This window comes from Toxoplasma gondii, chromosome Ib, assembly GCF_000006565.2.
Source record: "Toxoplasma gondii ME49 chromosome Ib, whole genome shotgun sequence".
NCBI lineage: Eukaryota > Apicomplexa > Conoidasida > Eucoccidiorida > Sarcocystidae > Toxoplasma > Toxoplasma gondii.
The window spans coordinates 1,216,422-1,244,080 of record NC_031468.1 but is presented as its reverse complement, the minus strand read 5'-3'; the positions used below and the strand labels follow the sequence as shown (position 1 = coordinate 1,244,080).

General features: G+C 55.8%; 2 protein-coding genes across 2 annotated transcripts; one reads left to right on the top strand and one right to left on the bottom strand.

The window, feature by feature from the left end:
• The first annotated feature begins 2,420 nt into the window (after positions 1-2,420).
• On the top strand, positions 2,421-15,391 carry TGME49_209450 (TLD protein). Its single transcript, XM_018779464.1, has 11 exons — positions 2,421-4,303; positions 4,714-5,028; positions 5,363-5,532; positions 6,204-7,203; positions 7,876-8,070; positions 8,347-8,422; positions 8,543-8,648; positions 9,642-9,725; positions 10,211-10,323; positions 10,960-11,321; positions 11,747-15,391. The coding sequence occupies exons 1-11, from the start codon at positions 4,196-4,198 to the stop codon at positions 11,864-11,866; spliced, it is 2,649 nt and encodes an 882-aa protein (XP_018638441.1). The 5' UTR covers positions 2,421-4,195; the 3' UTR covers positions 11,867-15,391.
• On the bottom strand, positions 14,799-25,952 carry TGME49_209440 (hypothetical protein; the record flags this gene model as incomplete). Its single annotated transcript, XM_018779463.1, has 2 exons — positions 14,799-15,343; positions 15,506-25,952. The coding sequence occupies 2 exons, from the start codon at positions 25,950-25,952 to the stop codon at positions 14,889-14,891; spliced, it is 10,902 nt and encodes a 3,633-aa protein (XP_018638442.1). The 3' UTR covers positions 14,799-14,888.
• Positions 25,953-27,659: the final 1,707 nt, after the last annotated feature.

The following is a 27,659-nucleotide window of genomic DNA, read 5'->3' as shown; positions in this document are numbered from 1 at the left end:
CGACGGCAGAATCACTAAGCTGTCGCACACGTTCGTAGATGCAGTGGTAAGCTTTCTTTTGCTTGGAACGAGAAATATACAAATGCCTGACGATAAAACACCATTATCCGAGAGTCACGGTCCGCTGACCACCGGTTCGACCATTTGCGACTAAACCCCCTAATATTTCAACTGCGACAGCCTCACTACTGAAACCGTAGCGATGTCCCACTTCTTGGATTCATTAAATAAATGTCGTCAAGATCTAAACCGCGAGTCCAACTCGCAGCAACTCTCTCCTAAAGCAGGTTTGTTCTTGATCGTGTCTGAGACTATTTCCCGCAGTACGATGGTTCTCAAGACTGTCCCTGTGAGGTCCTTCCTGATGCCTTTACCCTTGAATGGTTTGCCTGAGAGCTAAGTAGGAACTCTCCAGCGACAATAGTTTATTACTGTGATAGTCGTTGGGTGGGAAAGATCCTGACATCCGGCATAATTTACTTAAAAAGCTGGACCATCCACGAACCGATACTCAGTAGATTCTCAGCGGTGACAAGTCCTCTTGTAAGCTTTTTTCCTTACCATTGGAGGCGTTGTGCTTTTCCGCCTAACACCATTTGAAGCTGCAAGTTTGCAACCCACTGACTGTTCATTTGAAATCCCCCTCCTACGAACACTCCCGAAAGAAAATGATGTACGTCTGAGACTCTGATCCGACGATTTTCATTTGCTTGGGCTCTGGGGCTGTTTCCTGAACCAGTCATCCAGTAAGGGCAGCTATTCTTTCGCAGATACTCACATAAATGTACGCAGACGCGCTGATGTGGGACAACCGGGAGCAAGTGCTCCCAAATGTTGAACGTGCCGTCTTTTCAGCGGAGCGAATTCATAGATTTCATGCAAAACGCAGCAGCCTCGATGTTACGTCAGCAACAAACAGTCGATTTTCTAGCCTGCCAACGAAGACGTGTAACTTAAAAGCTGTCATAAGCACTCAGCTGGGGTGATGGGGCACATCAATCGTAGCACGGAGCAATCCTAAGGAACTTCATTGCTTGTATATCATAGTTGTGTAGTCATCTTCAGTACCCTAGGTAATATAGTGTCCCTGTCTCTGCGAATTATTCTGGGGGCAAGACGTCTGCGTGTATGGCCCTGCTTGCCTCCACTATCACAGCTCTCCTCACACAGAGTAAATTCCCCCAAATAGACAAACCTAGTTACTTTGGAACGCGTACTCGTCTCTAGGCAGTTTAGCTTACGGAGTTTTGCACTCGCCTCACCCCTCTCGACGACAGAAGTGACATAAAGTGCCTACAAAGCCAGAGATGTGCCTCTCTCGCTTGCGTGATTCTAATCTGGTGGCAAAATACATCCGAGTGCTGGATTTGCGTTGATCAACCAGAGCGCGAAAAAACAGCAGCGCTCGCAGCACTGGCCCACGAGCTTGGAGCTGAGGAACGGCGGTTTAAATGACACAGTACGCACCGTTACTCCAACAGGCACACAATTGACTACTTGCTTCAGAATGTCGAAAGCTGTTGCGAAGTTCTCGAGGTCTTCTTAAAACGCTAACAGGACTCTTTGGTGGCGGTTGTGCGGGTTCTTTCGATGTGTTTCTGTTGTTCACTATCGCCGCTCCCCCAATAATAACATGAAAAAGTAACTGAATGGCAGCTTTCAATGGTGGAAAGAGTTATAGTGTAGCGTGTAGCGACTTCGGAAAGTATCTCGGGCTCGCGTGCGAATGTGCAACTGCGTACGGGCAGGCGTCGTCAGCATCGGCTGCGTTTCCCGTTCTGCCTGCGTCTGCTCTTTTCTCGTTTGTCTTTGTTCAGCTTCGAGTATGTGTCAGAATGACGTTGATAATTCAAATCTTTACGTTGCGTCCTTGGCGTGCATTTGCGGCTCTCCTGTCTCCGTCGCAGAGAACCGCAGGCTTTGAGAAGTCGAGAAGCGTGTCTGGCGTGTTCTTTCCAAGTTTCGAGCGTGTCTGAGAGGGGAAATGATCCCTCTGCAGAACTCCCGAGGGAAGTGGGAATTTTCAATCGCACGTTATCGCTGAAGAACCGCGCCCGGGATGTAGCCAGCTGGTTCTTCGCTTCTTGCCATGTCTCTTTTCTGCCTACAAGGACGGTCGAGGCTGTCGACTGGGGAAAACTCGGTGGGTAGTAACATTTTACCGGGAACGAAGCCCAAAACTCGCTTCTTCCATAACAGAAAGTTCTGTTTAGAGCTAACATTTTTTGCCTGGCTCGCGTTCACGCTTCGCGTTCGCCTCGAATCCCGTCAGTCGCTCTGTCTTCCGTCGCTCCCTTTTGCCTCTGTCGCCCTCGACAACCGTTTCTGTCGAAAAGACACGCTGTTTGCGGTTCCCGGCCGAGTCGAGGCACTGTAGCCTTTTGTTCCGCTGGGAAATCCGTAACGCGTTTGCGGTGCAGCCAACAGCGACCAAAAGGCCACGTTTCTGCTTTTACCCGCTTTTTAAACTGTCTGCAATCCCCGTTTCGTCGGCTGCACGCGTGCAATTTCCACTAAACCATCGCGTGGCTCGCTGACTCCACGAGGAAGGGTGGATGCGAGACTTGCGGACTTTTCGAGGTTTTGCACGGTGACAGACAGTCGAAACTGCGAGAAGCTGTATTCCAGATTGCATGTGCGGTTAGCGGAGGAAAGAACCGGATGTGCTGCCGAGTTTCCGAGGCATTTTTTTCGTTTTCCTTACTGCGGTCGCCGTCAACGGAGCCCGGGCTCGGGCGTTCCTTTTGACACAGACTCCTAGGGGGTAGTAGCTCACGGATCCGCTCTTCTCTGCGAGAAAAGGCGGGTTTGTCAGGTTCCTGTACTGGTCCTTCTTTTGCCTTCTTTTCAGCCAACCACACGTCTATCTTGTGCGCGGCTATTTCTGTGCCGCTGTTTCACTCGCATGGTCCATTCACCTGCATCTTTTCAGAAGCAGCGTAGAGTCCGCAACAGTGAACACGGCGCGGCCCGCTTTCCCCTCCTCCAAGCATTCATAAACACTCCTCTCTGTGTATGTGCCGCGGTTGAAGGGTCTCTTTGTTACTTCTATTCATACATGTAGCGATAGAGCTGTGGCCGCCGGTTCTGCACATCTGCGATGCGGGGGCGTCGCGCGTCTCTCTGGTGTGTCTTTATTTTGGCGATGAAACCAGAGCGAGGCTCTGCTTTTTAACTTCACCTCTGGGCAGATGCGTGTTCATCCACGCTTTCCTGTCTTTCTGCGAGGGAGGAAGTTGTAGAAAACGCGTGGCAGAAAAAGGATCGTAGGTCTTCAGGGAAGGCTGCACTCACCTGTCCTGGAACCTGCAGAGTCCCGCCGCCCCATGTATCCACCGCGTGCTCTTCATGCTCTTCCTGACGAATCTTTTCTCCCCGTTCTCTTCTGTTGTTTTGCCGCTTCCTCTCCTTCTCAGCCTCCCAGCTCTCCCCCCACTTGTCCACGCATTCTGCGGAACTCTTCTTTGCTTTCTCTATCTCTGGATGTTTCGTTCCTGTCTCTGCCAACTGCGCGCTTTCTCCTCTGCCTCCCTCCCTCCCTCTTCATTCACTCGCTCTACCTTCCTCTGTTTCACCTTCCTTCCCTCCCTCTGTCTCTGTGGTAAGGCTGTGCGTCGTCCTTCCGACCTAACTCTGTGATTGCCATCACATTTCCAGAAGGTTGTCTGTTTCTGGCCTGGTTTGTCACAATACATCGATCTAAACTACATGTTCCGTTGCTCGCGTGCAAAGCGCCAAGGGGAGGAAGAGAGGAAGCACAGATGATGTTGTTTTAAGTGAAGGAGACAGAGAGTCGCCAAGAAGCAGAGACCAGACCCGGCAGACAACTGGATACCATCATTTTATATTTTTCGGGACTTCTGGACAGTGAGAAAGGCGACGTATGCTGCACTTGATAATTCTTCGTCGCCGATGCAGTTAGGGACTGCGAGGCAGAAAGCAGAGACTGAAAGCGAGAGAAAATACAAGACAACTGGAGAGAGACGCGGGAACTCGTCTTGCTGAGAAGGGGGAGGCATCGACAGGTGATTGTAGGACAGAAACCAACGTCTAGAAACGAGAGAGTCGCACAGAGCACAGGTAGAACAGCCAAAAAGAGCTGTAAGACGAGGAGCGAAAAAAGGGGACAGGCGAGGGAATTGGCAAGATAGGCTAGAACACAAGAGAGAGAAATCGAACGAGACAGAGAGTGAGGATGGGGGATTCGAGCTCCAAATTCTCGCATGCCACCCCGGCCCTGTCCTATCAGCGCCTATCGCAGCAGGAGGTTCAGGAGCTGCTTTCGAGTTTTGGTCTCAATGAAGTAAGTTGTCCTCTTGTTTCTCGTTCGTTCTTTTGTCGCTTTCCCGTTCCGTGTATATCCTCTCTTCACATTTTCGTGGCTCTTCCACTTCCTGCTTCCCGTGCATACTTCGCTTTGTGTCGTCCGTGATTCTTTATAGAGGTTTCCAGCGAACATTCGAACCAGCATCGTTAGTATACAAGCTTTAAAAATATCATGGTGTTTCCTTTTGTAGCCTCAACTTCTGTCCCCCGTCATGTATCTTTAGGCTGTCGTTCGTGGGGCTCTGGTATCCTTTTGCTCCCCTCCATTCATTTTCTATGTATCGTCTCCTGCGTCTTCCCTCTCATCTTCTTTCGGCTTCTGCAAGTTCATAGCCACTGCTTCTGCCCGTTCATCTCGTGCTTCTGTCTGTGTTTCTCCCTCACCAGTTTTCTCCAGCCAAAGCTCGCATTTCGCTTCACTCCTTCCTGCGGATCTTCCCGCCGGTGCTGCACCCCACGGCGTCGGTTCTGTTGCCAGTTCTGCGGGACGTCGTTCGCATGCAGCAAGTGCAGGGCCGCGGGTACAGCAGCAGCGGATTTTTAACTGGGAAGATCGACAGCAGCAGCCAGCTAGCTGCTTCCAAGACGCCGGCGCCCTCCACGCGAGGGGGCTTGAAGAATTTGGGGAACCTGACCTGCTCGGGGAAAGGCGCTCGCAAGGGCGAGGAGACATGCAGTGGAGGCATCCACATCACACTCCAGGTGAGAGGAGTCAGACAGGCCGGAGAAGCGAGAAGACAACAGACCGGAGAATGGCGAAGGCAGTGGGAGACTATGGAGGAGAAGTAAACGTGTGGGCCTGTCAAAGAACTTCAGAAAACGTGACTCGGATGTGCAGGCCGCGATACGTGTATGAGGGTTTTCTCATCTGCATGAGTGTCGCCCCGTTTAAGCTCCTCCTTAATCCGCCTTTTGTCTCCTCCGTTATCCCCCCTTTGTCTGCTTCATTACTTCCGCTGGTATCTTGCCCCTTCCGCTGTATTTTCTCTGCACGTCTCCCTCTCGTTTGTGTGTTCTGCGCCTTTTTCCTTCGCAGGAGATGGTCGACGCCGTGAGTGCATGCGCATATGGAGACCGGGAGGAACTCCAAGTGCACATGCTGCAGCGGCTGCTGTCGAGAATGTCGAAAGTCTTAGAAGAGCAGTGCAAGCGCCTGAGACACCAGCAGTCGGGCAACTGGAGCTCCCGCCACAACATCGATCGCGGGTGAGGGGCCTACTGTCCTATTTCATCGTCTGTGTCCACATTCTCGTCACTCATCTCTAACGAAGAGAGACATTCAAGTGTGGGTGAACCTGAGTGTGACTCCACAGGCTGTTTCCGAAGCAAGAGAAGAAAACAAGTACCACAAGCGGGAAGCCGCAGACGAAGGTCAAGGTGGTTTGCCGGGGGGGGGGGCGGACGCATTGTGGAGGACCAGAAGTCGAGGAAAGAGTGCAAATGTGTAGAAATAGAACAAGGAGAAATGAGCAGAAAGGGGTGGGTAGGTCGAGGAACACCTGGGCAGGTGCAGCGAGGAAGACGACGGGAGAAAGAAATCATCGGAAGACACGCCGCGAACGAGTGACGGTGGAAAACGGAGAGACGAAGATGAAAAGCGTGGGAAGAATGATGCTGCAAGTCAGAGAACGAGGAACGACTGAAGAAAGAAGGGTGAATATGGGAGATCAAGCAAAGGAGGTTGACCACTTTGAAAATCGAGCAGACGAGTTACACTGGCGTACTGAGGGACTGAATGTCACAGTCCGGGCCCCTTTGATCGAATAGTCCTGTGTAGTTTAGTTCACGTGATTCGAGAACTATAGAAGGGGTGTGTCTCTTTTCCGAGTCCTAGTCTATCCGGCAGACTCTTCGCCTTGCGATCTCTGCTCCTTCAGGGCCACTGCCCACAGTCACCACCTGGGCGCGGGTCTCTTCTTGCTGCACCACGGGGGCCCCTCAGGGAGCGCAGGGAGCCTGACGTCCGAGACGCCTCAGACTGCGTCCACGGCGTCTCTGCAGGCTGGGGCTTCTGGGGCTGTCCAGCCGTCTGCGGGCTCCGCGGGAGTCTCTGCGGTCCCCTGTTCGGGGATCGAGGCGGTGCTGCACCAAGTGTTCGTGTCTGCCTACTTGCTGTTCCTGGCAATCATCTCTCCGTCGAATCCGATCTTCTCGTCGGCCAACCCGTTCGCGCTCGCTGCCGGGGGGCCCACGCCCGCGTCGCCGCGCGCCGCCGGAGGCGTTGGAGACCACGCGGGGGCCAAGGGACCCGCTGGGGACCACGCGTCCCGGGTCGCGTCCTCGCCGCGGAGCCACCACCGCGCGGGCCCTGGGAGCCCCGCCGGCGGACCCACAGACAGCGATGCAGACTTCCTGGGATCTGGGGCTCACAGCTCGTCCCGCCAGGCGGTTGCAGGTCCAGGGATGTCTGGCTGGGACTCCAACTCCTCGTCTGCCGCGGCTGTCTCCTTGCCTGTCTCGACGCCGCTGGATTTCTCCTTTCTCTTGAGCGCCTTCGCGACCTCTGCGGGCGCCGCCGCGGGCGTGGGCTCCAAGACCGCGGGGCCTCAGATGGGGAGCGCTGGGAGTGTTGCGGCCCAGGGCTCTGCCGGAGCCGGCGGGTCCGCGCCCCCCTGTATCGTGACTGTATCTGGGGCGCCGGGACCCGCAGCCGCGGCAGACAAAGGAGCGTCGAGCGGGAACCTTTCTGGAGCCCAGATGGGGTGTGCAGGCGCGTCGAAGCAGCAGCAACAGGAGGCTCTTCTCTGGATCCTCCAGGTTCTTCCCGTCCTCCCAACTCTTTTTGTCGGAGCCGTCAGCCACTTCCTGCTCGGCCCTACCGACCCTGCTGTGGACGACGGCGCTGTGAAGAAGCAGCAACCTACGTTGCAGTACCAGGTGCGAGAAGAAGCGAGAAGGCGATAGGTGTGAGAAGAAGAGGAGGATCGCGGGCGCCTCTTTCTGTGCGGAGAGGCTGTGTGTGATGCTGAAACAAACAGAGGGGAAAGAGAATCTGAAAACACAAAAGGGATAAGACAAGGTAACGGGACGAAGAACGACAGTCGGTGTCCGACTCTTCTTCTTTGCGAGCAGGAGAGCCTCGATTGCGTCATTTCTTCACTTTGCTGTAGAGGCCTTCTAGCTGCTTTCACAAAAATAGCGATTCGTGAATTTTTCGATCACTTTTCGCCCGCAGTCCTCGTGTCTTGTGGCCCTTGCCCCACGATGTTTTTTCTACGCTATCAAGGAAAATGTTTCTTCCTCCGTTCGAGCGTCGCCTTTGCGTGAAATGGGTCGGAGTTGTCGACGGAATCGTTTTTTTGCCTCTCTCTGTCTCCCCTGTGTGTCAACGTCTCCCCTTCTTATGGAATTTCCTTTGTTTTTTTCGACCATCGTTTGCAGCCATCGGCCAAGGCGCTGACCCTGCATCTTGTCGGTCTCTGACGGCTGAGTCAAGGAAGAAGTTGCACGTTCTAAGATATAGATCGTTTAGGCAGTAAACATTTTGATACAGTTGGTAATTCGTTTCAACCCCAGCATTTCTCTGCTTGTCTTCAATGTTGTTTTCAGGTCTACGCTCCGCGTCGACGGGGCACTGCTGTTAGCGGCTCCTCACGGAGAGGTAGTCGGGCGCGTGCGAATTCTCTTCAGAACTTACAAAGAAGTCCGAGCCTTGATACTCTCTGTCAGAGTACAGGGGGGTGGAGAGGAGATGGGCCTCTAGACGGATTCAGCAAAATCTTCACTGATGAAACTGCAGTGATGGTGAGTGGGAGTAGGGAGGGGGAACCAGAGATCAGCGGAGGCACGATCTGGAGAACAGCTTGGGTCGCCTGGTCGCCTTTCTTCTCATTGGGTCTCGCCCTGAGCCTCGTCTCCGCAGCTTTCTTGTTTCTGTTGTCTGTAAACTGTCCGATCGCTGCTTTACTGGCTAGTCTCGCCCCGTCGCTCTCTTGACTGTTCTCCTTGTTCGTGTTCTTCTGAGTCTGCTTTATCCCATTCTTTCTTGCACTCTTCTCCTTCTTTACCTCTTCTTTTCAGCTACGCCTGTCGAGCATGATCTTCGCCTTCCCCCCTCTCACGCCTTGGCATCGCTTGTATTCGTCGTGGAAGCAAGGTGAGGCATTCCTGAATATTTCTTCGAATCGGCATCTCTGCGTCGCTCCCCCTGTGTCGCGCTCCTCTCCTCGAGCTTCTTCGGATCTTTCGCAATTTGCTTTCGTTATTCTCTCTGCAGGCGCCAGCTTCAATCGCATCTGCAGCAGCGTCTTCTTCTACGATGCTCCGACGGTTTTGGTGATCAAGACGAAACACGGTCCCGTGCTCGGCGCTATGATCTCCACGTAGGCCGCTTTCAGGTCGCACTCCAGTAGACATTAGTGGCCAGGAAGGCGACTTCACTCTCTGCTTTTAATTTCATTCAAATTTGTAGAACAGGTGCAGACTCAAGCTGAACTGAGGGGTAGACCGTAGAGGAAAAGTGAAACAGCCACACAGCTGCCTTCCCCGTTAATCTAAACCTGTTGCTTGTGCTTGTAAAATCCCACAGGGGAGCAAAAGAAGCAATACTGTATGCTCCATACGAAGCCGGCAAGACCAGCATAGACCTCACTGCTGGATTTCGTATAGTTATTGTCACATTATAAGCGAATGTTGTTAACGTATCCTTCTTCGTACAAGGCTGGCGTCAAGGACGAAATCCTGCAGGGGAAAAGTAACGAACATCCATCAAAGAACTTGATACTCTTTTTCGGGGCCCCGTACTAAGCAGCCTACGACTGGAGGAAGGAGCATTTATACGTTCTGTAGTGCCATAGGAGATAAACTGTAGAATTAGCACTGATCTACAGCGACGGTAACGGTTCTGTTTGAATAGCGGTTAACCTCTCGCTCTCCTGCGGCCGCAGTTAGACCATGTATTGACATTATCATAGCATAGGTAGGCGGAGCTGCAGAGGGCCGAGACAGGTCACCGGAGGAAAAAAGTCAAAGGGCGAGGAACGAGATTCTGGGAGGGGGGGGGGCGATAACAGAAACAGGAAGAACAACTGAGAGACGTGCTGTGAGTAGAAGAAGAAGAAAACGATGACACGAGAGCTGGACTGAAGGAGAGACTGATCGCGAGCTGTTGTTTCTCAGCAAAGGATTTTCACTGAAGACAAAGGACAACTGACGAGGCGCGGGACCTGCCGAGTGACCAAGCTTGTGTCTCATTCACTCGGGTTTCCTGGTTTTTGTTTGCCGGGTGTCCACCCTTCAAATGCCCCCGTGTTGCCTTTGCGGTCCGTTTCCTCTAATGCATTTTGTCTCTGGTTTGCTCGTTCCTGTTTCTTCAGGGAGTGGAAGGACGGCGGACATGTGTACATGGGAGATGCGAACTGCTTTCTCTTTAGCTTGGAACCTCAGTTCCAGATTATCAGGTAAGCGTTTTTCACATCTTCTCGGCTCTGTGACCTCTTGCCTCTCCTCTCACATGTCTCTTCTCTTGCATTGCGCGTCTCGGACGGTGCTTCGGAATCGTGGTTCCTGCCTGTAGGGCTGCTACTGCCTTTCTTTGATCTGAATTTGCTTTCTCTTGCTTCCTCTCTCTCTCTCGAACATTCCTTTTCTCGTTTTACTGTCGTCTTTGCTGTCTCTCAAGAAAAGAACGCGTGCCACAAGGACCTAACGCATGCAGTCCTTCTGATACTGACAAGCGCAGCAGCATACACATCGGAACTCGACGAATCCAGTTATCTTCAATTTCGGCGAGTTGTAGCACAGTCTCACATGGACTGTGTGTCGTGTCAAATGCCTGGTTCATTCTCGATTTTTCATTTCACCGCATATTTCTCGATGCTTGAGTATTTGTCGCAGGGGAAGACTTTGTGTCTTTGCATCTTTCGCTGTATGTCTTGCGTTGCAGACCCAGTGGACTCGGAAGGAATTTCGTGTACATCAATGTGAAAAATCAATTCTACCCTCGGGGCATTGGATTTGGAGGTCAGCCTGGATGCTTCAGGCTCTGGCTCGACGATGGTGAGGATGCTTCCCGCATGCAGTATCGATTTGCGTTTTCTCGCAAGCCCCCAGAGCCATGCGTCCTCTCTCAGCCTCTCGAACGTAGTCGCCCGTAAAAAATAGACGCGAGTGATTCCCCTCATGACTGCGTCGGCGACTTCTCGGTTTTGCATGCTTCATATCTCTTCATTCGTGTTTCTTCTTTTCTTTTTTTCTCGTTGTTTCCATCTGGGGATTTTTGTGCGCGTTCTTTCGTTTCTCGCACCCGCCACTGCTCTCGAGTTCTCTCCTCTGCCTCCGAACTAGGCGGTCTGTCTCTGTAGAGAGGGGGAGAGAGGTGGATGTAAACTGAGACGGATAGATACATGTAGGTAGATGTGTAGATTGATTGGTTGAGGTGGATCTTGGTAGATATAAACAGGTAGAGACATGTGGAGAGATCAGTACAGAAACACATTGAGTGATGGATACAGACACAGATCGATAGATGGATATGTTCAGAGAAATATGTAGACAGATCCTGATGGACCTAGATAGTGAGACAGGGCGGTATGCAGATGCACATGCAAAGATACATCGCAGAAGATTGTGCCGGAGAGGTGTGGAGCTCGAGGAAAGAGACAGAGTGTACTGTTGGCTTTTCTGCCCACCCAGAGTTCCAGAATTGCTACTGCACGAAGAGCGACGCGACTTACGGCCCAGGTGTGCTCGTGGCTTCCAAACGAGCTCGTGTCCGGCACCAGGGCGACTCTCGGAGTGAGGACAGCCTTTTGTCGGGTGCGAAACGGACGCAGTCTCTTTGCAGCGAGGACAAGGGACCGGGCGAGGCGGGCGGCTTGCCCGCAGGGGCAAATGGATCCTTGCTGTCGAGCCCTGATGGAGACAGAGACGACGGAGGCCACGAAGAGCAGGACGTCTTCCACATGCCTTTCGAGGTCCTAGAAGTGGAAGTGTGGGGATGTGGTGATGCCTCTACCAGACAGCAGCAGCTCGCCGCGAATCAAAGACAAGAACAGGTGACGAGAAAGCAGAAAATAAACGCGACAGGCACAGCAGCAACTCCCTCTCACTACATAGGTAGAGATAAAGTGAGACAGACAGATGTACATAGGTAGATGTAGATAGATAGATGTAGATAGATAGATGTAGATAGATAGATACATGTAGTTGTATAGATAAATAGGTTGATACGTATTGGTGCAGCCTACAAGTAGCGGTGGGTGTTTGCGTTTCTGTGGAAGGACTCCTTTTCGTCTGATCGTCCTCCCTGAGGTAGCCCACATGCATCTTCACATGCGTGTATGCTTTGTCTCGAGGACCCTGCAGGTTCGGCCTTCCATTGTTCTTCGTTGTGCTAACGGCTGAAGATAAAGGACTGTCCTCTCTCGATTGCCCCCGTCAGGTGAATTCAGGTCTCTGCTTGTGTGTGCGTTTTTCACAGCTCCGCCAAGAACGACGACAGGTGGACAAGGGTCGCTTTGCACAAAACGAGTTCGACAGAGAGTTTCTTCTTGAGAACACTTTCAACCGAGCAAAGGGCGCAGACGCCCCATCCACGTGAACGTGAGAGGAAAGAAAAGTCGGTGTCGATAGCCTGGAGCTGAAGGCGAGTGCAGGAGTGCAGAAATCGGACAACTCGAGGAAGGCCAACGTTGTAGGCAAAGAGCAGACAGGAAGCAACGCCCAGGCATGCAGCGAGGAAAGACGACGACTGGAGGAAGGAAGAGTAACTCGAGTGACCGCGGCACGGAGTGAGACGCATACTAACAACGTCGGGGCCTGATGAAGAAGGTGAAGATGGAGAGGATTCCGGAAGAAAGCACGCGAGTGACTCGATCACTGTTTGTCAGATTGAATGCGTTTGACTCTATCACGTGAACAGGGTGACGAAAGGGAGGCGAAGACACAGGATGGCGTTGTCGGGTTCCTCTCGGTAACAAAGGAATGGCGAGGCGGGAGTCCTTCTGATTAAAAAAGACGCGGCGGCGCGACGCATCAATTTCTCGTTTTTTCTGGAGACCTGAACTTACCGTGCATTGTCTTCACCTGTCATATACATATATGTACATATTTGGAACCCTTTCTTTTAGGTTTTTCCGCTGTTCCGCCAGCTGCCTTCGTTCGTTCACACGGGGGTGAATTTGACGGAAGAGGAAGGTGAAGGCCTCGTCCTTTTTAGACCGTTTTTGGATCCGTCTGTACCCTTCGTGTCGTTTGTTCTTTTTCCTCGCGAACGGAAGCAACCTGCGGAACGGTTCCGCGCTTTTCTGTTTCTTTGACGGGACTAGTTCAGTCCTCGTGCGCATAGAGATGGTCTTAGTGAGCATCTCCCGTGTATGGTTACCGGGTTCGTCTGTGATTCAGGTGTCACCGTTCCGCGCTCTTTTTAGGTGAAAAGAAGTTCGATCGACGAAGCGTTGGTCTTCTGGACTGTAGAACGCGTGTAGACCGAAAGCGCGAAGGCGGTTTCTGGAGCCCAACTTCTCGACCCGTTTCACTGCCAGTCACCTGGCCTCTCCTGGGTTTTCATTGTCTACCTCTTGCCGGGTTCCGTCCGTTTCTCTGCTCACTATGAAATACCCGTTACTGTGTGCACTCTGGACGACAGTTTTCCGGGCAGGGGCGGAGGAGCCGGCGTAAAAAAATTACAAACACTCCGGTTTCACAGATGATTGCCCCCAGTACGACGGTACAGATCACCCTAGCATCTGAGGAGTCGTCGTCCTCGCTGTTAACACGAGTGATAACGTGAACCCATAAATTACGCCTAGAACACATCCAATATGGAACCTTAATGTCGCAGGATATTGGATTCAAACACTTTTAGCAGTAGCTGCAGCTCTGCCGCCGACCGGCACAATTGCTGCGGTGTCTTCCTTTCGCTTTTTGCAGGTCCCGTCTGCAGGGGGGAAGAGGAATCATCAGCCACCCTTGGCTCTGTGCTTCAATTATCGAACCGGCAGTGCGGGTTCTTTGGCAAAGAACTGAGGCCAGCTGAAACTCGCTAGTGAGTGTGTCTGGGTTCTCGAACAGAAGCGCTCGACCTCAGTGCCGCGCTATTTTGTCCTTGTTAACCAAGTGAGTACGCGGTGAGGCGACGTCGACTGGTGTTCCTCCCCGCGGTAGCTCCGGTGTATCTATTTTTATCTTGCCGGGTCGATCGACGCCTCCTGACAAGGCTTGCATGGCTAGAGCTCAACAAACGAGTACAACAAAATAGAAGTTACTCCCAGATATCCACATGCACATCGTGGCATGAGGAAAGCCGGATGGAACGAGCAACAAGACCGCAGAAGTGGTCACGAAGTACGAGGATCAGATGTGTATATAAGAGCAACTTTCCTCCCGGTGACTGGGGCAGATGAGGATCGAGACGAGAACAGAGCGAGCCTATTCACACGAATTGTCACTTGTACAGTCAGAGTGAAGTTGCCTTCCAGTCGGGCGCGCGAGAAGCGCCGGCAGACGACAGAAGGTCCGTTTCGCACCCTCTCTACCCAAAAATCGACGCGTCTAGGAAAGAGATTCGCTACTTGATTCCACATCACAGATCGATTACTGCCACACGCATGTGCCACTTACAGTTCTCAAAGTTATCTCAGCGCTACCCTTTCCTATGTCGCTAAAGAAACTCTGGATAGCGAATGCGTCCAACGCTCGCGTACACGTGTCAATTTAAAGGGGGTGAGGGCACACAACGTCTCATACCCGGCAGCGGTATTCGTACATAAAAAACCATCCAGCACCCTAGGAGCGCCACAGACTCGCAAACTGCCCCCTACCTTTGTCCTCGACGAGACACCATTCATGTGCATTCAGCTCCCAGGTGTCCGTCGCGTTCTCGCGTCTCGACGGCGGTTCAAAGCGAGGAAAAATACATTCCGGGTATGTACACGAAAGACATCCGAGGGCGAGCTAGGCGCACGGACGTTAAAAAATAGGTCAACTGGAAACGCGTCTGCTCCAGGACCTCTTGGATTGTTCCCTGTATCTCCTTTGCATTCGCGCGTTCAGTGAATATACATGTTTCCGAAACTTATACCAGATCGCGCGCTATTCCTCTGGACTGAAACTCGGGTCAGCGTCATATGGACGCGCGAGTCGTTGATTTCCACAAGCCCACCGGGAGGCTTGCGAGACTCTGTATCCCTTGAGACTCGTCACAAGAAATATACCAGCGATTTGCAGATACATAGATAAACTGAATACATGCGTAGGGAGGTTTTCCTGTCGAGTGCCGGAGAGCTAAAGCTCCGACGCGTGTTCTCCATGCTGCTCTGAGAAATCCGTGAAGAACGACATGTCGGCGCTACAGTGAAGCGACGAGAGTTGTGTTACCCGCGGTAATTCTGTTTGTCGGCCTTCGCTTCCTTTGGCATTTTAACTGCCTCAACCTCTGCCACTCTTCGCAGCTGCCACGAATTCCTTTCCACTTTCTGTCTGCATAGAGCCTCTCTCTCCGCCGGCAGACACTGTCTGTTCTGTGCCGCTTCAAATATTTCTTGCGGTTCAACAGGAAAACCTTCGTGTCTCTGGCGCACCTCCATCTGCCTCATTCCCGTCATCTCTGTTCCATTTTCGTGTTAACTCAAGTGGATGTTGGGGCATTTCGGATCGAGACAGGCGCCGTTGAGAGCGTAGTAGCAGATCGGTCGCATGCAGTTGTCTCCGCGAAATTTCTCCACGAGGCTCTTCGCTCTCCTCCCGTTCCCTGTCTCTCTCTCTGTCACCTGCTGTGCCTCACGGGGGGCACCCCCTTTCTCTTTTCCGTTTCTCTCTCTTTTCTCCGACGCCGCAACAGAGCCCGCGTTCGCCGCGCTTCCTTCACGTGTCATTAGAGATCGAGAAGGCGTTTCCTTTTCCATCTCACTCGCTTCCCCCGCCCTCTTCCGCCTCGCATCCTGAATGTCTCCTCGGGTCTCTTGTCCCTTGTCTCCGCGCTCGTCACGGGTGTGAAGCGAAGACACGACGCAGCCCAAGTCCTTCAGAACGGAGACATAGATATGGGCGTTCGTGCTCGGTGGCGTGCTCCCTGGTCCTGAAGGTGTACACACACGAGCGAACAACACACATCCTTCACAGGCCGGAAACATGAGAAATGCAGCCAGACCCCGCCTTCTTCTCTGATTCTCGCACTTGCCCTCTTTTCCGTATGGCTATGCTCACATGTCTTCTGACCGCCCTCAACTTTCGAGCCTACCTGCGTGCTTGCTTCCTCGTCCGCCACAGGACACAGGGACGTTTTCGCTAGGCGACGTGTCTCCTCTTCCTTCTCGCACAGTGTCTCCTCGGCGTGGGGCGCCTTCTCCCGCACAAACTCCCGCCTGTCCGCGCGGGTCCGCAGAGGCTAAAGTAGGCCCGTTCTCACCATACGCGTCTCCATCAAGCTTCTGACGCTTCGAGCTGCTCGCCGCCGTCACAAGAGAAGAGGTGGAACCGTGTTTGCCGGCTGTGCGTGCTCTGTCCTGGGCTGTTTTCCCCTCGCCTTTTCCTAGAGTCTCAAAAGCCGCCTTCCGTTCCTGATGGTCAAGCTTCCGAGGGTCGCCGTTGTGTAGATCTTCGTCTCCACCGAAAAAAACGAGGAGATCATCTTCGCGGGAAGTCGAAGAGTCTATTTTGTTCTGCTCACGGCTCGTACTTTCGCCCACACCCTTCTCTGTGTTCTTGTCGCTCCTCTCGCCAGGCCCGTCGTCCCCTCGGTCCTCTCCTGAGTTTCCTGTCTCCGTTTCGGACGCCTCCTGGTCGAACCAGGTTTCGAAGTATCTCCGCTCTCTCTGGCGAGACTCGCCTTCTTTGGCTCCTTTAACCTGCCCGCCTTTACTTCGTATGTCTGTCCTTTCTTCTGTCGCAGCTCCTGGAAAGGCTGCCGTCTCACGACTCGCGACGCGCTTTCTCCCCTTAAGCAGCTGCGCCTCCTCCTCTCTTCGCCTCTGCACGTTCGGAGCGCTCACGACACTGCCGCTAGCCACCCGTTGAGGCGCCAGGGCCTTCGAGCTGTGTTCTCCACTTCCAGACGAGGCCCGCGTCGCTGGACCCCCTGAACAAAAAGAATGAGCGTTAGTTCCCCCTGTCACTGGGTCTTCTCGCCTGCCATTCTGCCTCAAATCGCTCTCGCTCTCGCCTCTGTGGGGATCCACCTGCGCCTGCACCAGCTTGAACGCGGGGGTCGCCTCGGAGCCCAAGAGCCCCACAGAAGCTTCTCGGGGTTCTTCTCGGGGCGCTTTTGGCCCCGCGAGCGGAGGCCCCAGCGGCCGCGCGGAAGTCAGAGGCGCGCCACCTGCGTGGGCGGGAGACTGCACGTTGGTCCTGGTCGCGAGAGCCTCAAAGTTCCGAGCCGCGACAGCGGCTCTGTTCTCCGCGAGCGCAAGCCGGCGTCTCGCAGCCAGGCGCTCCTGGTCGAAGCGGTGAGCTTCGCCTTGGCTTTTCTGAAACTCGACAAACAACATTTTACTTCTCATCACTGCCGCGGCGTGCTGCGACCGCAGACGGGCCTCTTGGACCCGCGCTCTCGCCACCTCCTGCTCGCATGCATGCAGCTCGCGCAGCCGCGCCTCAGCGAGGGCTGAGCCCAGAGCAGAAGTCACCGGAGGCACCAGCGAGGATGCACGCAGCGCACCCGTGTGCAGTGGAGGCGCAGCCGAAGACGCTCGCTGCGCAGGCTGCCCTATCGAAGAACCTGAGATGCCCCCTTGCCCTGGGCCTCCGTAAATCCCCTGTGTCCGCACTCGAGACTGTGCAGCGACAGAAACTTTCATGCTCGCCGCCTCGATTCCCGTGTCGGTCGCCGATGAGGTTTCTTCCGAAGCAGGACCTGGAGTACAGCCTGCGTTTTCGCGGGGGCCGCGGTCTTGTGGAGACCAAGCGGCCGCAGATGCAGGCTCCTGAGCTATCTGTTGGATACCGCCTGTTCGTTCTCGAGTTGCAGATGAGAGCGAAATCAAATATGGTGGTGCCTCTGCAGCTGAATGCGTTTGGGGACAACTCGAATTCGAAGCACTCCCGCTTTTCTCCGCCGGGAAAAGCTTCTCGGCATCTCCTGGTCGTGGGTGTGGACCCGGTCCTCTTGTCTCCAGTTCGTGTGTCCTTGCATACTCGCGAAGCTCCCCGACGGCTCTACCGGAGACACCGCGGGAAAGGGGGCTCTTGGCCCTCGACCAGCCTTCAGTGAGGTCTTCGCACGGTTCGTCTGTCTTCCTGATTAGCGCCTCGTCGCTCCCCTCGCTCTCTGCCCTCTTCGCATCGCCCTTCTCTTCGAGATGGCTACTCGAAGGAGGCAAGAGAGGTACAGACCCAAGCGAGTCAGATGAGGCAGAAGCCTGAGAGGCACCGAGAGGCGGGTCGGGAGTCGCCCGCGGCTGTAGGTGACAAGCGTCAAGAGAAGGATTTCGGATCTCCTCACTGTCTGCCTCCGCCCTCTGTCGACCGTCTTCTCCTTCTCGAGCCCGGCCCTGAGTGCTCGCTGCGCATGTGGGTCTCTCCTCTATCTCCTTTTGAAGCCTTTGCATTTCTGCAGAGGACTCAGGCCTCGTGCGCGTCATACGCGGAGAGGAAGAGCGACTTCTGGGATTGTCTCGGTCTTCGTCTTCTAACCGAATCAGCAGAGACTCGTCTACCTGCTGCCACCCTCTGTTAACTTTGCGGAAGGAGCCGTGGTCAGACAAGGCGAAGGCGCAGGAAGAAAATGGCCCTGACGAGGCCCGACCTAGGGTGGGCACTGAATAGCTGATAACCTTCAGTTTGGTTTGCGACAGAACGGTAGCAGGAGCCCGGGACCCACCATGGGGGCGCAAAAAGGCCTTCTCCACCTGCAGGAGAGTCGCAGGTTTCTGTGAAGCCGAAGGAACCACTCGCACGGTGCGCGGCGCCCCAGACGCCAGCAGAGTTGGAGAGCCGCCCGGCGTCACGGGCTCGGGAGACACGCCCGAAATGGCCAGGGCTCCATTTTTCGACGCAGTGTCTCCTGACACGGATGAAACCGCCACCGAAGGCGAAGAAGAGGCGCCAGAGACACTAGAGAAAACATCAGAGGCAGTAGAGACACCGGAGACAGAAGGGACAGTGGTGGAGCCAGCAGAGACAGTCGAGACACCCGCGAGAGGAGCGAGAACAGAAGGCGCCCGTGATGCGACGGGCGGAGATGAAGCAGGCACAGAAGGCGACGACGCAGGCAGCGAAGAGGCCGTGAGACCGGAAGAACTCGCAGAGGAAAGCACAGAAACAGAAAACATGGAAGTCGTGGAGGAACCACAGGCAGGGGAAGGAGAGACACAGGAGGGAGAGGAGGAAGAGGTAGGCGACGAGGAAGAGGAAGTAGAGGAGGAAGAGACAGGAGATGACGCAGAGGTAGGCGACGATGAAGGAGAGGAGGAAGAGGAATGAGACAGAGACGAAGGCGAACCAGCTGTGGGCGATGGCCTGGCAGATGCATTTTTCCCTTGTGCTTCAGCAGAGACCTGCGAGGTCTGTTTTTCTTTCAGTGCAACCAGGGCCAGGAGACGCTCCGATCTTCGCCTGCCTTCACTGCGGGTTGAAGGTGACTGGTCGGACTGGGGGGTCGCGGCATCTATTGAAGAATCTCGTTTTCCTTTCTTTTCACGAGTTGTCCTCTTCATCTGTCGCGATTTCCTCTCCTTGTCTCTGTCCTTCCCTCCCTCACCTGCACTCGGCGGGACAGCGCGGTCCGCCGACCTGTCCCTGGCGCAATACCTTTTTGTTTCTCTTCCTTCTGTCCGGGGTCGTTCCTCATCTATGCCTTCTTTCCTTCTTTTTTCATGCTCTCTTTCTTCTATGTCTCGTTTTTTGCCGCTTCTTTGTCGGGGGGGCGGACTTCTAGATTTGGCCCAACCTTCCCGGCTGCCCGCTAGGACGGCGCAGCGAGGCGTGGAGGTCGAGGCCCTGTGAGGGCGTCCAAGTCCTTCGGAGGCCTCGCCCCTGGGGCTTCTTGTTTCTTTCGCCCGCGGTTCCTTGTCGCCTGTGCATGCACGCGAGGCAGTCAAGGAGAAAACGTTGCCTCTCTGTTGCTGAAATTCCTTCATTTTCCCCGAACATATGCTGCGTCTCAGGGCATGCAGTCGCTCCGAGATTGTAGATGCTGTCGTTGGCGACGGCCCCTCCGATGATGTGTTGGTGGAGGGCGGTGAAGCCTTTGACGCCACGCTTGTTCCCCCGGGTTCCCCCTCATATCTTGCCGCTGCACTTGAATTTGAAACAGAAGCCCCAGATGCAGAGACAAGAGCAGGCGAGGGGGAAAACGAAGTAGAAGACACCGGCATACTTGAAGAGGAAAGAGTTGCTGACATTGTGACAGGGGGACGAAGAGAACTGAGTGGATCACGGAGGTACTCGCTGGAAGCCCCCACCGGAGGCCCAGCGTGAGCGACGCTTTCGAGGCTCCTTGTCACTGGGTTGTTCGCTGAGAGACCCGCAGCCAGCGGCAAAGAAAGATTCGCCGGCGGGAGTGAAGACACAGGTGTTGACGACTCAGAAGACATATCGGCAGTCTGAGGAGCAATGGACTCGGAGTCTGCGGGGACGCCGCTTCGACTCGCTGGTCGCTCAGTCGACTCTGTCTCGGTCTGTCTCTCTATCTCCTCGAGAGCCAGAGACCCTGCACCAGGGTCAGGCCCCAGGGTACCCACATTTCTGGGGGGCAAGGGTACAAAGCCCTCATCACCTGGCGAGGCTGGACGCGAAGTTAACTCTGAAGGGGTAGACACGCGTTGCCGTCTCGTCTTCTTTCGCACACTAGGATTTGCCGCCTGGCCTCCGGACCTCGACTCCCGTTTCTGGCCTCTCTGCGCCTCTGGCCTCTGGAGGTCTGTCTCCGCTTCTCGTTTGTGGGGTTCTGTGGCCCCACCGGTCTCCTCAGCCTGCGCCTTGGAGTCCCGGCGGCCGGAAGCGGCGGCACATCCAAGCCCCGCCGCGGCTCCGGCGCGAGTGTCTCCAGGTGCCGAGGGCGAGGGGAACGCGTGACGAGACTGGAAGGCGCGCCAAGGGAAAACCGATGTGGGGGAGTTGTCTTTCTCAGTTGAGCACTGGCTCGTCTTAAGCGAGGGACTCCGAGGAGCAAAGTCATCTGATGACAAGGCAGGCAGAGTTGAGAAGAGTTCTCCTCGACGACCCTCAGCAGCAGCCATCGAAACTCCGGCTGCTTCACACTTCCTTCCTGGGAGAGCCGCCACCTCAGGCGGCTGGCCCTTCGTCTCCAAGGGGGCCTGCTGGGGCGTTGCGGCCGGGGATTGTTGCCTAGGAATGGCCTCCACCAGCGTCGCTTGGGCAAGTGAAGCCCCGGGGGAATCTGGGACAGATGGTGGGCAAGTGGACTGAGATGGTAGCGGAAACGAGAGGAAAGAAGGCGAGGAGGAAGGTGTGAGGGGGAGATGAGGAGAAGCAGAACCCATTTGCCTTCGAGAGTCCGCGGATGCGGCCTCTGAGGGAGGAAGCACCGAAGGAGACCGAGAAGAAAGATCGGGGGGAAGGGTCAAAGTCCACGTCGGGGGAGAACAGGACAAAACGTCTTCATCGTTCCTTCCTTTCTCCTGGTGAGAACAAGACGAAACAGATGCGTCGTCTCTTCTTTCTTCCCATTCAGGCCGCGTGTGCCCCTCCCGCTGAGGAACAGGCAAAGCCGGTTTGCTCTCGTCCGTCTCTCGAGTGTCTCTCGCCAGTCGTCTCTGCCCTTTCCTCTCTCTGTGTTCGGTGCACATTTCCTTTCTCCCTTCACGCGTTTCGCTATCTTTGGCGAATTCCAAGAGTCTTTCTTCGTCGCGCGACTGCTGTTTTGCCCCCTCTCGAGAACGACTCTCGCTCTCTCCTCCTTCTCCTTCCACCTTTCCTCTGTCACCTCCGTTCTGTCCTCGCTTTGTTTCGTTGACGGATGTGACAGGCGACTCCAAGCTTCGTTCTGTCCCCTCCCCATCGACAGGCCTTGACACGATCCTCTGCGGGGCCGCCTCTGTTTCCGAGGCCGTGCTACTCTTTGTTTTCGACTTTGTTTTCACTTCGCCATCCCCTGCATTGTGCACTTCTCCTCCCCTAGCTGCGCCTCCTTCAGCCCTCTCGCTACGATTCTCGTCCTTCCTCTCCGACGGGTGGGTCTCCCTCGCGTATTCGGTTTCCACGAGAATCTTGCCATCGACACTCCGAGAAGAAAGGTCTTTGCTTCTTTCCTCAACAGAGTCCATCTTTCCTCCCTTCTCATCGGCACCGCTCCCCGTGAGTTCTCCACCTCTCGCGCTCTGGCTGCATTGGGTATTCTCCGAACCTTCTTGCCTTCGCGCGCTTCTCCAGCGGCCCTTCCGCCCCTGTTCCGTCGCTTCGCCTGCTGGGAGGCTTTTGGTAAGAGTCTGGGCCCCAGACAGAGACTCTGCCTGTGAGGGGTTCGAAGCTGCTACAGCTCTGTCCCCAGCACGCTCTGGTGGCGCAGTCGCATGCAATCTGTCCTCTTGCTGATTGTCGCCTTTCTCTTTGACGGTGGCAAGACAGGAAAGGCCTTGCGTTCGGTGAAGCGGGTTTGAGTCGTTTGTATTATCTGGGTCTCTCGGGTCTAGTCTACATTCTCTGGACTCGGCGTCCTCCCTCTGGTGTCGACCCGTCTGATCGTCCTCGACTTCTCTCTCGTGTCTCCCTTGTCTCCTCGCCGCGTTTGTCCCCTGGAGGAGTGCGACTGATTCGCCGCCTTGGGCTCGAACGGAGCCGGAAACTTCGTCGATATGGCCCGCCACGCTGGCGCTCGACAGGGGCGTCGAGGGTGAAGGAGACACGGGGACAGGGCAGGGCGAAGACAAGCAGACAGCAGCCTGTGGACTCCGAGCCGCGCTGGAGTCTGGAGAGCCCGTAGCCTTCGCATCCACGTCTCGATGTAGAGAAATGGCTGTTCGGTCCTGTTCCGTGCTCGGCATCTCAGTTGTTTCTTTCTCGTGTTCCTCCACGTTTCCACGAAGAGAAATTTGCTGTTTCTGAAGCTCCCGGCTCGCTAGTTCTCCCCCTTCTCTCTTTGTTCGTAACTCTCTTCCTCTCGAGCCTCGGAACGAAGGTGGGGCTGGCCTCTGCCTGTCTTCCGGCAGTGTCCACCTGGGCGGCGGCGGCACTTCAGGCGGCGGCTCTCTTCCGTCTCTCCATCGGTTAGGGACGGCCAAGGCGGCAGGGCCTCTGGGGCCGAGTCTGTCTCTGCGCGCTTCTTGCGCATCTCGGACGCGCCGCTCGGATTTCGCTCTCTCTGAGTTTGTCGGAGACCTGCTGTTACGCGTGAGGCGGAGAATCCGAACTTCCGAAAAGGCGGTCCGTGGAGTCTCGTCCTGTGGAGCGAAAGAGCATCCAAGGCCGCCCGAAGTGCACGGAGCCACGGGGCGACTGTAGGACATCCAAGGGAAGGGCAGAGATTCAAAGACCCCGCCAGGAGGTCCTCGAAAGGAAGGGTCGCCTCGCTGCGAGACCATCGAGCTGAGCGACGTAGAGGAAGGAGGACCAGGTTTCTCGCGATCTGATTCGTTCTGATCCCGAAGCCCAGGGACCCGGGGGCTAGTCCCCTCTCGCATGGGGGGCCAATAAAAATACGAGGCAGGCGCATCCCCTCCGCGCTCACGACCTGGACCCGAGTCGCAGGTTTTTCCGTTGTCTCTCTCGAGTTTCCTTTCAGAAAAAAGAGCGGGGAAATCTACGTGTCGAGTATCAGCCCTCTGGCTTACCGCAGCGGCAGTCTGCTCTTCCTCCTTCATCGTGTCGCGTACCCCTTCCGTCTGGTTGCATGCCGACTCGCTTCCTCGAACAGGTCCCACTCTGAGGTCCGACGAGGCCTCGTTCCGCCACCGAGGGCCCTGCCTGTCTCCTGGCCCCGCGCCTGGCGATTCGGCGCCTGATCCTGCCCCCCTGGCCGCTTCCCGGCTCCCGGGGGGTCCTGTCGCAGGGCCTAGAAAGGCAGCCTTGAGGCGGTGGGGGGCGTCTCTCTGAATGCTGGCCTCAACTCGATCGAGCGCTTCGCGAGCGGCCTGATTGGCGTTGAAAGGCACGGCTGCTTGTCCGTTCTCTTCGCAGACATGAAGTCTTAAAAGTGACGACGGAGAACCCCGGATCTGGTGCTCGTTCCGAGCTGTCGCGGGATCGCTTCCTGGAGAGACGTCCCTGCTTTCCTCTCGCCACTCCGAATTGAACGGCCGATTTCTTCTTTTCGGCCTCCTTTCTCGCCCAGACACCTGAGGGAACAGCCCTGCGACTCTGTCCTCGCCGCGGTTGTGTAAGTCCTCGCGGCCACCGTTCTTCGCCCCGGTCCCTGGCGGGCCCAAAGAGAAAGACACCATTCTTGCTGGTGCTGCTCTTGGTGAGCTTGTTGGGCTCGCGGGTTCTTCGCAGAAGCAGCTCTTGTCCCCAGCATGCGTTCCCCATCTTCCATCCCAACCGTTGCGTTGAGGAAGGCAGCTGAGGGACGCTGGCGTCCCGGCGGAGGCGCTCCCTGTGTTGAACCGCCGTGTGGGGTGGAAGGGGCCTTCTCGCCTCAGTTCCGCCTGGCTGTCCACGGGGGAGACACACCTATCCCCTCCGCGCGTGGAACCTGCCAATCGGACCTCTCGAAACGAGCGACGCAGCAGCTGGCTGTGAGAGCCAGAGACTTCCTGGAAGCCCGCGACGGTCTCCAAGCTCTTACCAGTTGCAAACGCAGAGGCCCTCTCCGGTTCACCCTTCTTCCCCTGATACTTTTCCCTAATGCTCACAGACTGCGCTGAAACTGCTTCCGGAGGGTTCAGCGGACAAAAGACCTCAACGAGAGTATCCGACGTTGAGATACTCCGGAAGGACTGCTCCTTCCTTCCCCGGGACAGGTCGCCAACCTCGCAGGCCCTGACAAAGGATGCTTGCACCTGTTCGTCATCGTCGATCGCCATGGCAGTCTCCCCGTCATCTTCAGTTGCCATGGGTGTGCCCGCGTTTCCGTCCACTGCGCTTCTGCACGCAGGGTTGCTAAGAGTTGCTGGGAACACATGCAAACCTGAGAAAGCCACCGTGGCTGTCTCTTGGAAATTTGCCGGTTCACTTGACTGTGGCTCAGCCCCCAAAGTTCGAATCCCACTCGTTCGAGACAATCGGGGGATCGATGCATCAGTCCTCGCGCGTGCAGGCTTCGCAAAAGAAGGAGAAACCGACGTGGAAGACCAGGCGAAGTCATTGCTATCTTCGGCGACGCGGCCCGTCTCGTTCCGGTCCGCCGAGGACGAGGCCCGAGCGTTTCCTTGGCGCGGTGACAGGTTTCCGGAGTCCCAAGAGGCGCACACGCCCCCGCGCCGCTGGGGCTCCCGACCGTGGCCGAAGAAGGTGGAAGCCGGGCGCTCGCGGGAGAAGGCGTCGCGGCAGGGCGACTCACCGCTCAACCTGGTCTGCATGGGGTCCTTGTCACCATAGCTGTACCGAGAGGTGGACCCGGGGGGCAGATGCAACCGCTGCCCAGGCTGGGTGCTTGGATGCAAGGCCCCTTCGCCGGGACTCGACACAGAAGGATCGCAAGCGAGCTCGTTGCCAGTCCCTGAGAAGCCTCGAGGGCTGCTCGCAGCGTCGCGAGTGTCGCTGCCGCCCGAGGCACACCAAAAGCCGCCTGGAGGCGCAACTGTCGCCTCCCGGCCCCCGCCTCGAGACAGGCCTGTCCCGCTGGAGAAGAACGACGTCGCCTTCTGGGGGACCGGCTGCCCTGGTTCTCCGTTGTCGGAGCCGTAGGTGTTCAGCCGGTCACCGTCTCCATCGCAACTTTTGGAACAGGACGGACCGACCACTACGCGTCGCAAGGGCAAGGTTCCAGGCCCTCGCCTTTCTTCTCGAGCACCTTGACTTCCTCCAGTGTCTTCTACTGACCTGTCTCCGAAAAACTTGTCGACTCCGTCCTCGCTTCTCCCTGCAAGTCTACCGGCCGACTCAGACTGACTCCAGTCACATTCCACCGCCCCTGTTGTGGGTCTCGCAGTACCCTCAACGCGCCTCGAGACAGTCCCCGCGGGTCTCCAGACTCTCCCAGGAGGCATCTGCTGGTCTCCTATGTGCAGATCAGCTGTGCAGGTTCTTCGTGAGGCGTCGCCCCGTGGAAGTCCAGAGACACTCAGGCGGCTGCGGCTGCGGCAGAGTGACATGCCTCTGGGGGAATGGGGGCCTCGAGGTCCCCGTGGTGGGTACCCCGCTGGGTCGGGGCCTGCAAGCGCGAGAGTCCCCAGTCGGTTGCCCCCTGAGTCGTCGGTACCCACCTGGGTTCTCGAGAGCGACAGCGTAGACCCGGGGGTCGGCGCCCCCGCCTCGTCGCAGGCGCCCGAATCTGTAGGCCCACCTGGATTGGAACCTAAGAAGGGAGGGGAGTTTGGGGGAGCGCTGCTTCGGTTTTGGGGGGGCGGCGGAATAGGCGGGACCTGGGGCCCCGGCGCAGGAAAGAGCGAGCATAGCTTGGGGAACGGAGACCAAAATGGAGCTGCAAAGCAGCGTGGAGGCGGAGGAGAGGGCGGCGGAGGCCCCGGGTACCCAGACCCTGCCGCCTGGCGAGTCTGAGGGGGCGCGCGACCGGTGGACCACGAACAGGAAGAAGGAAAGACCGAGGGCGGCGGGGTGACAAGCGGGAGAAGCGGGAAGCCAGATGGGGGAGGGGGAGGGTACACACGGGTGATCTCCCCGCGAGGAAGCATGGTCAAGAAAAGAGAGCTCCTCGACAGGGAACAGGGCAGAGAGACGGCAAACGCGACCGCAGAGAAGCAGATTCGAGGCGGCTGCTGAGTCACGACAGACTCTCGCCCGGTCTAGGTGGAACGCGAAATGTTCTCTGTATTTCTTCGACAGAGACGCTTGCACGAGCTTCCTTTCAAATCACGGAGCCGCACGAAAGACGATAAGGTCTCTACGGCACTCCTCCCCCACAGGCTCTCTTCGACACAGGCTGCATGGCACCTGGCTTTCTGGAGGAGCGTGAACATCCACCTAGAAAAGGAGCAGCCGAACAAGGATTTTCAGGGTCTTGCACACCACAACAGCCTCTTTGGTACTCTTGCATGCGTTAATTGACACCTCTCGCAACAGCACGCTCGCAGTCGGACTCTCTGTCACCTTGTGCAGCTGATACACCTGCATTGGGGCTGAACAGAAATAGGATCCTGGAATCGGAGTTTTCTGAAGTGCCTCCTTGCAACCACGTGGAAAAGGTCGCTGGCGGCAGCATGAGGATTCACACTCGTGCACAATTCATTGTGCACAAGAACGGAAAAAACGGGGAATCGCTTTAGATACCCCCACTTCACCGCACATGGAGCAAAGTGCTCGTCACAGTAAGAAAAACGTCGGAATGCTGCCGGAAAACGCCTTCTATCCTTCTTTCGGCCCTTTCGTATTTTCCAGCCTCTGGTTTTTTCTACCCGCGACTCCCTTTCTTGCTTTTTCTCGCGCCCCGCCTCCCAGTTCGTCCCACGCAACTTCACCCTCGCCTTTGCTCCCCGCAAGTTGCGCTCCGCGCTCAAGCGTGGAAGTTCCCGTCTGCTGATTCACCTGTGGACGGAAAGCAAAAAAAGCAGCGAAACTGGGGGCGACAGCAACGGATTTAAAGTATGGCAGCCCTCCGACCACCCCCCGCCACTACATGGACTGTGTGGACCGTGACTATCTCGACCAGAAGTCGGGATATCGGAATATCTGGGGAAGACGACCTGGGAAAAGCAGCGCGCAAGTGGTAGAAAACACACGCGTGTGTCTGTCTCGTTACTCAGCAGCGAGGGGCGAAAGTCAGTCGTTTTTGCGTTTTTCATGTGACGCTTTCTCGCGCTGTCGCTGGCGTACGCCGTGGTCACGCAGGAGTGACGCGCGCCTTTTACCGAAGATGAGAGGGGTGGAAAAGGGGTCACCAGGCCTGAGCGAGAAGGGAAAGTGCTGGGTTTCCGGAAAATTCAGATGCCCTCTTTCCCGTCTTCGAAACTCTTTTAATTCCGGTACACAGACATATGTGCACTTCTCCCGAGGATTCCGCGTGGAGAAAGTCGCTCCGGGTTACGCGGTATGCTAACGGGGGTCTTTTTCCTCAGCGGGAACAAAGAAAAGAGACGAACTCAAAACACATGGAACGCAAGATTTACACAAAAATTGTAAGCCTGAGTTTCTCGCACCTGTAGGCTTCCCTCCCATCGCAGCGACTTCGTTTCTCCGAACCGTAGACGGACCTGACTTTGGTTCAAAGCGAGACAAGACGCTCGGGTGTAAAAAGGGAACTCTGCCGTTGCGAGCAGGCGCGCTCGCGCGTCTGTGAAACACAAGCAACGGATGCAAGAAGTTGAACAAAAATGAACTGCTGTTCCTGACGGCAAGAAAATCCGCATGGGCTTAAGAGACAAAGGTGGACAAGCAAGATCGCT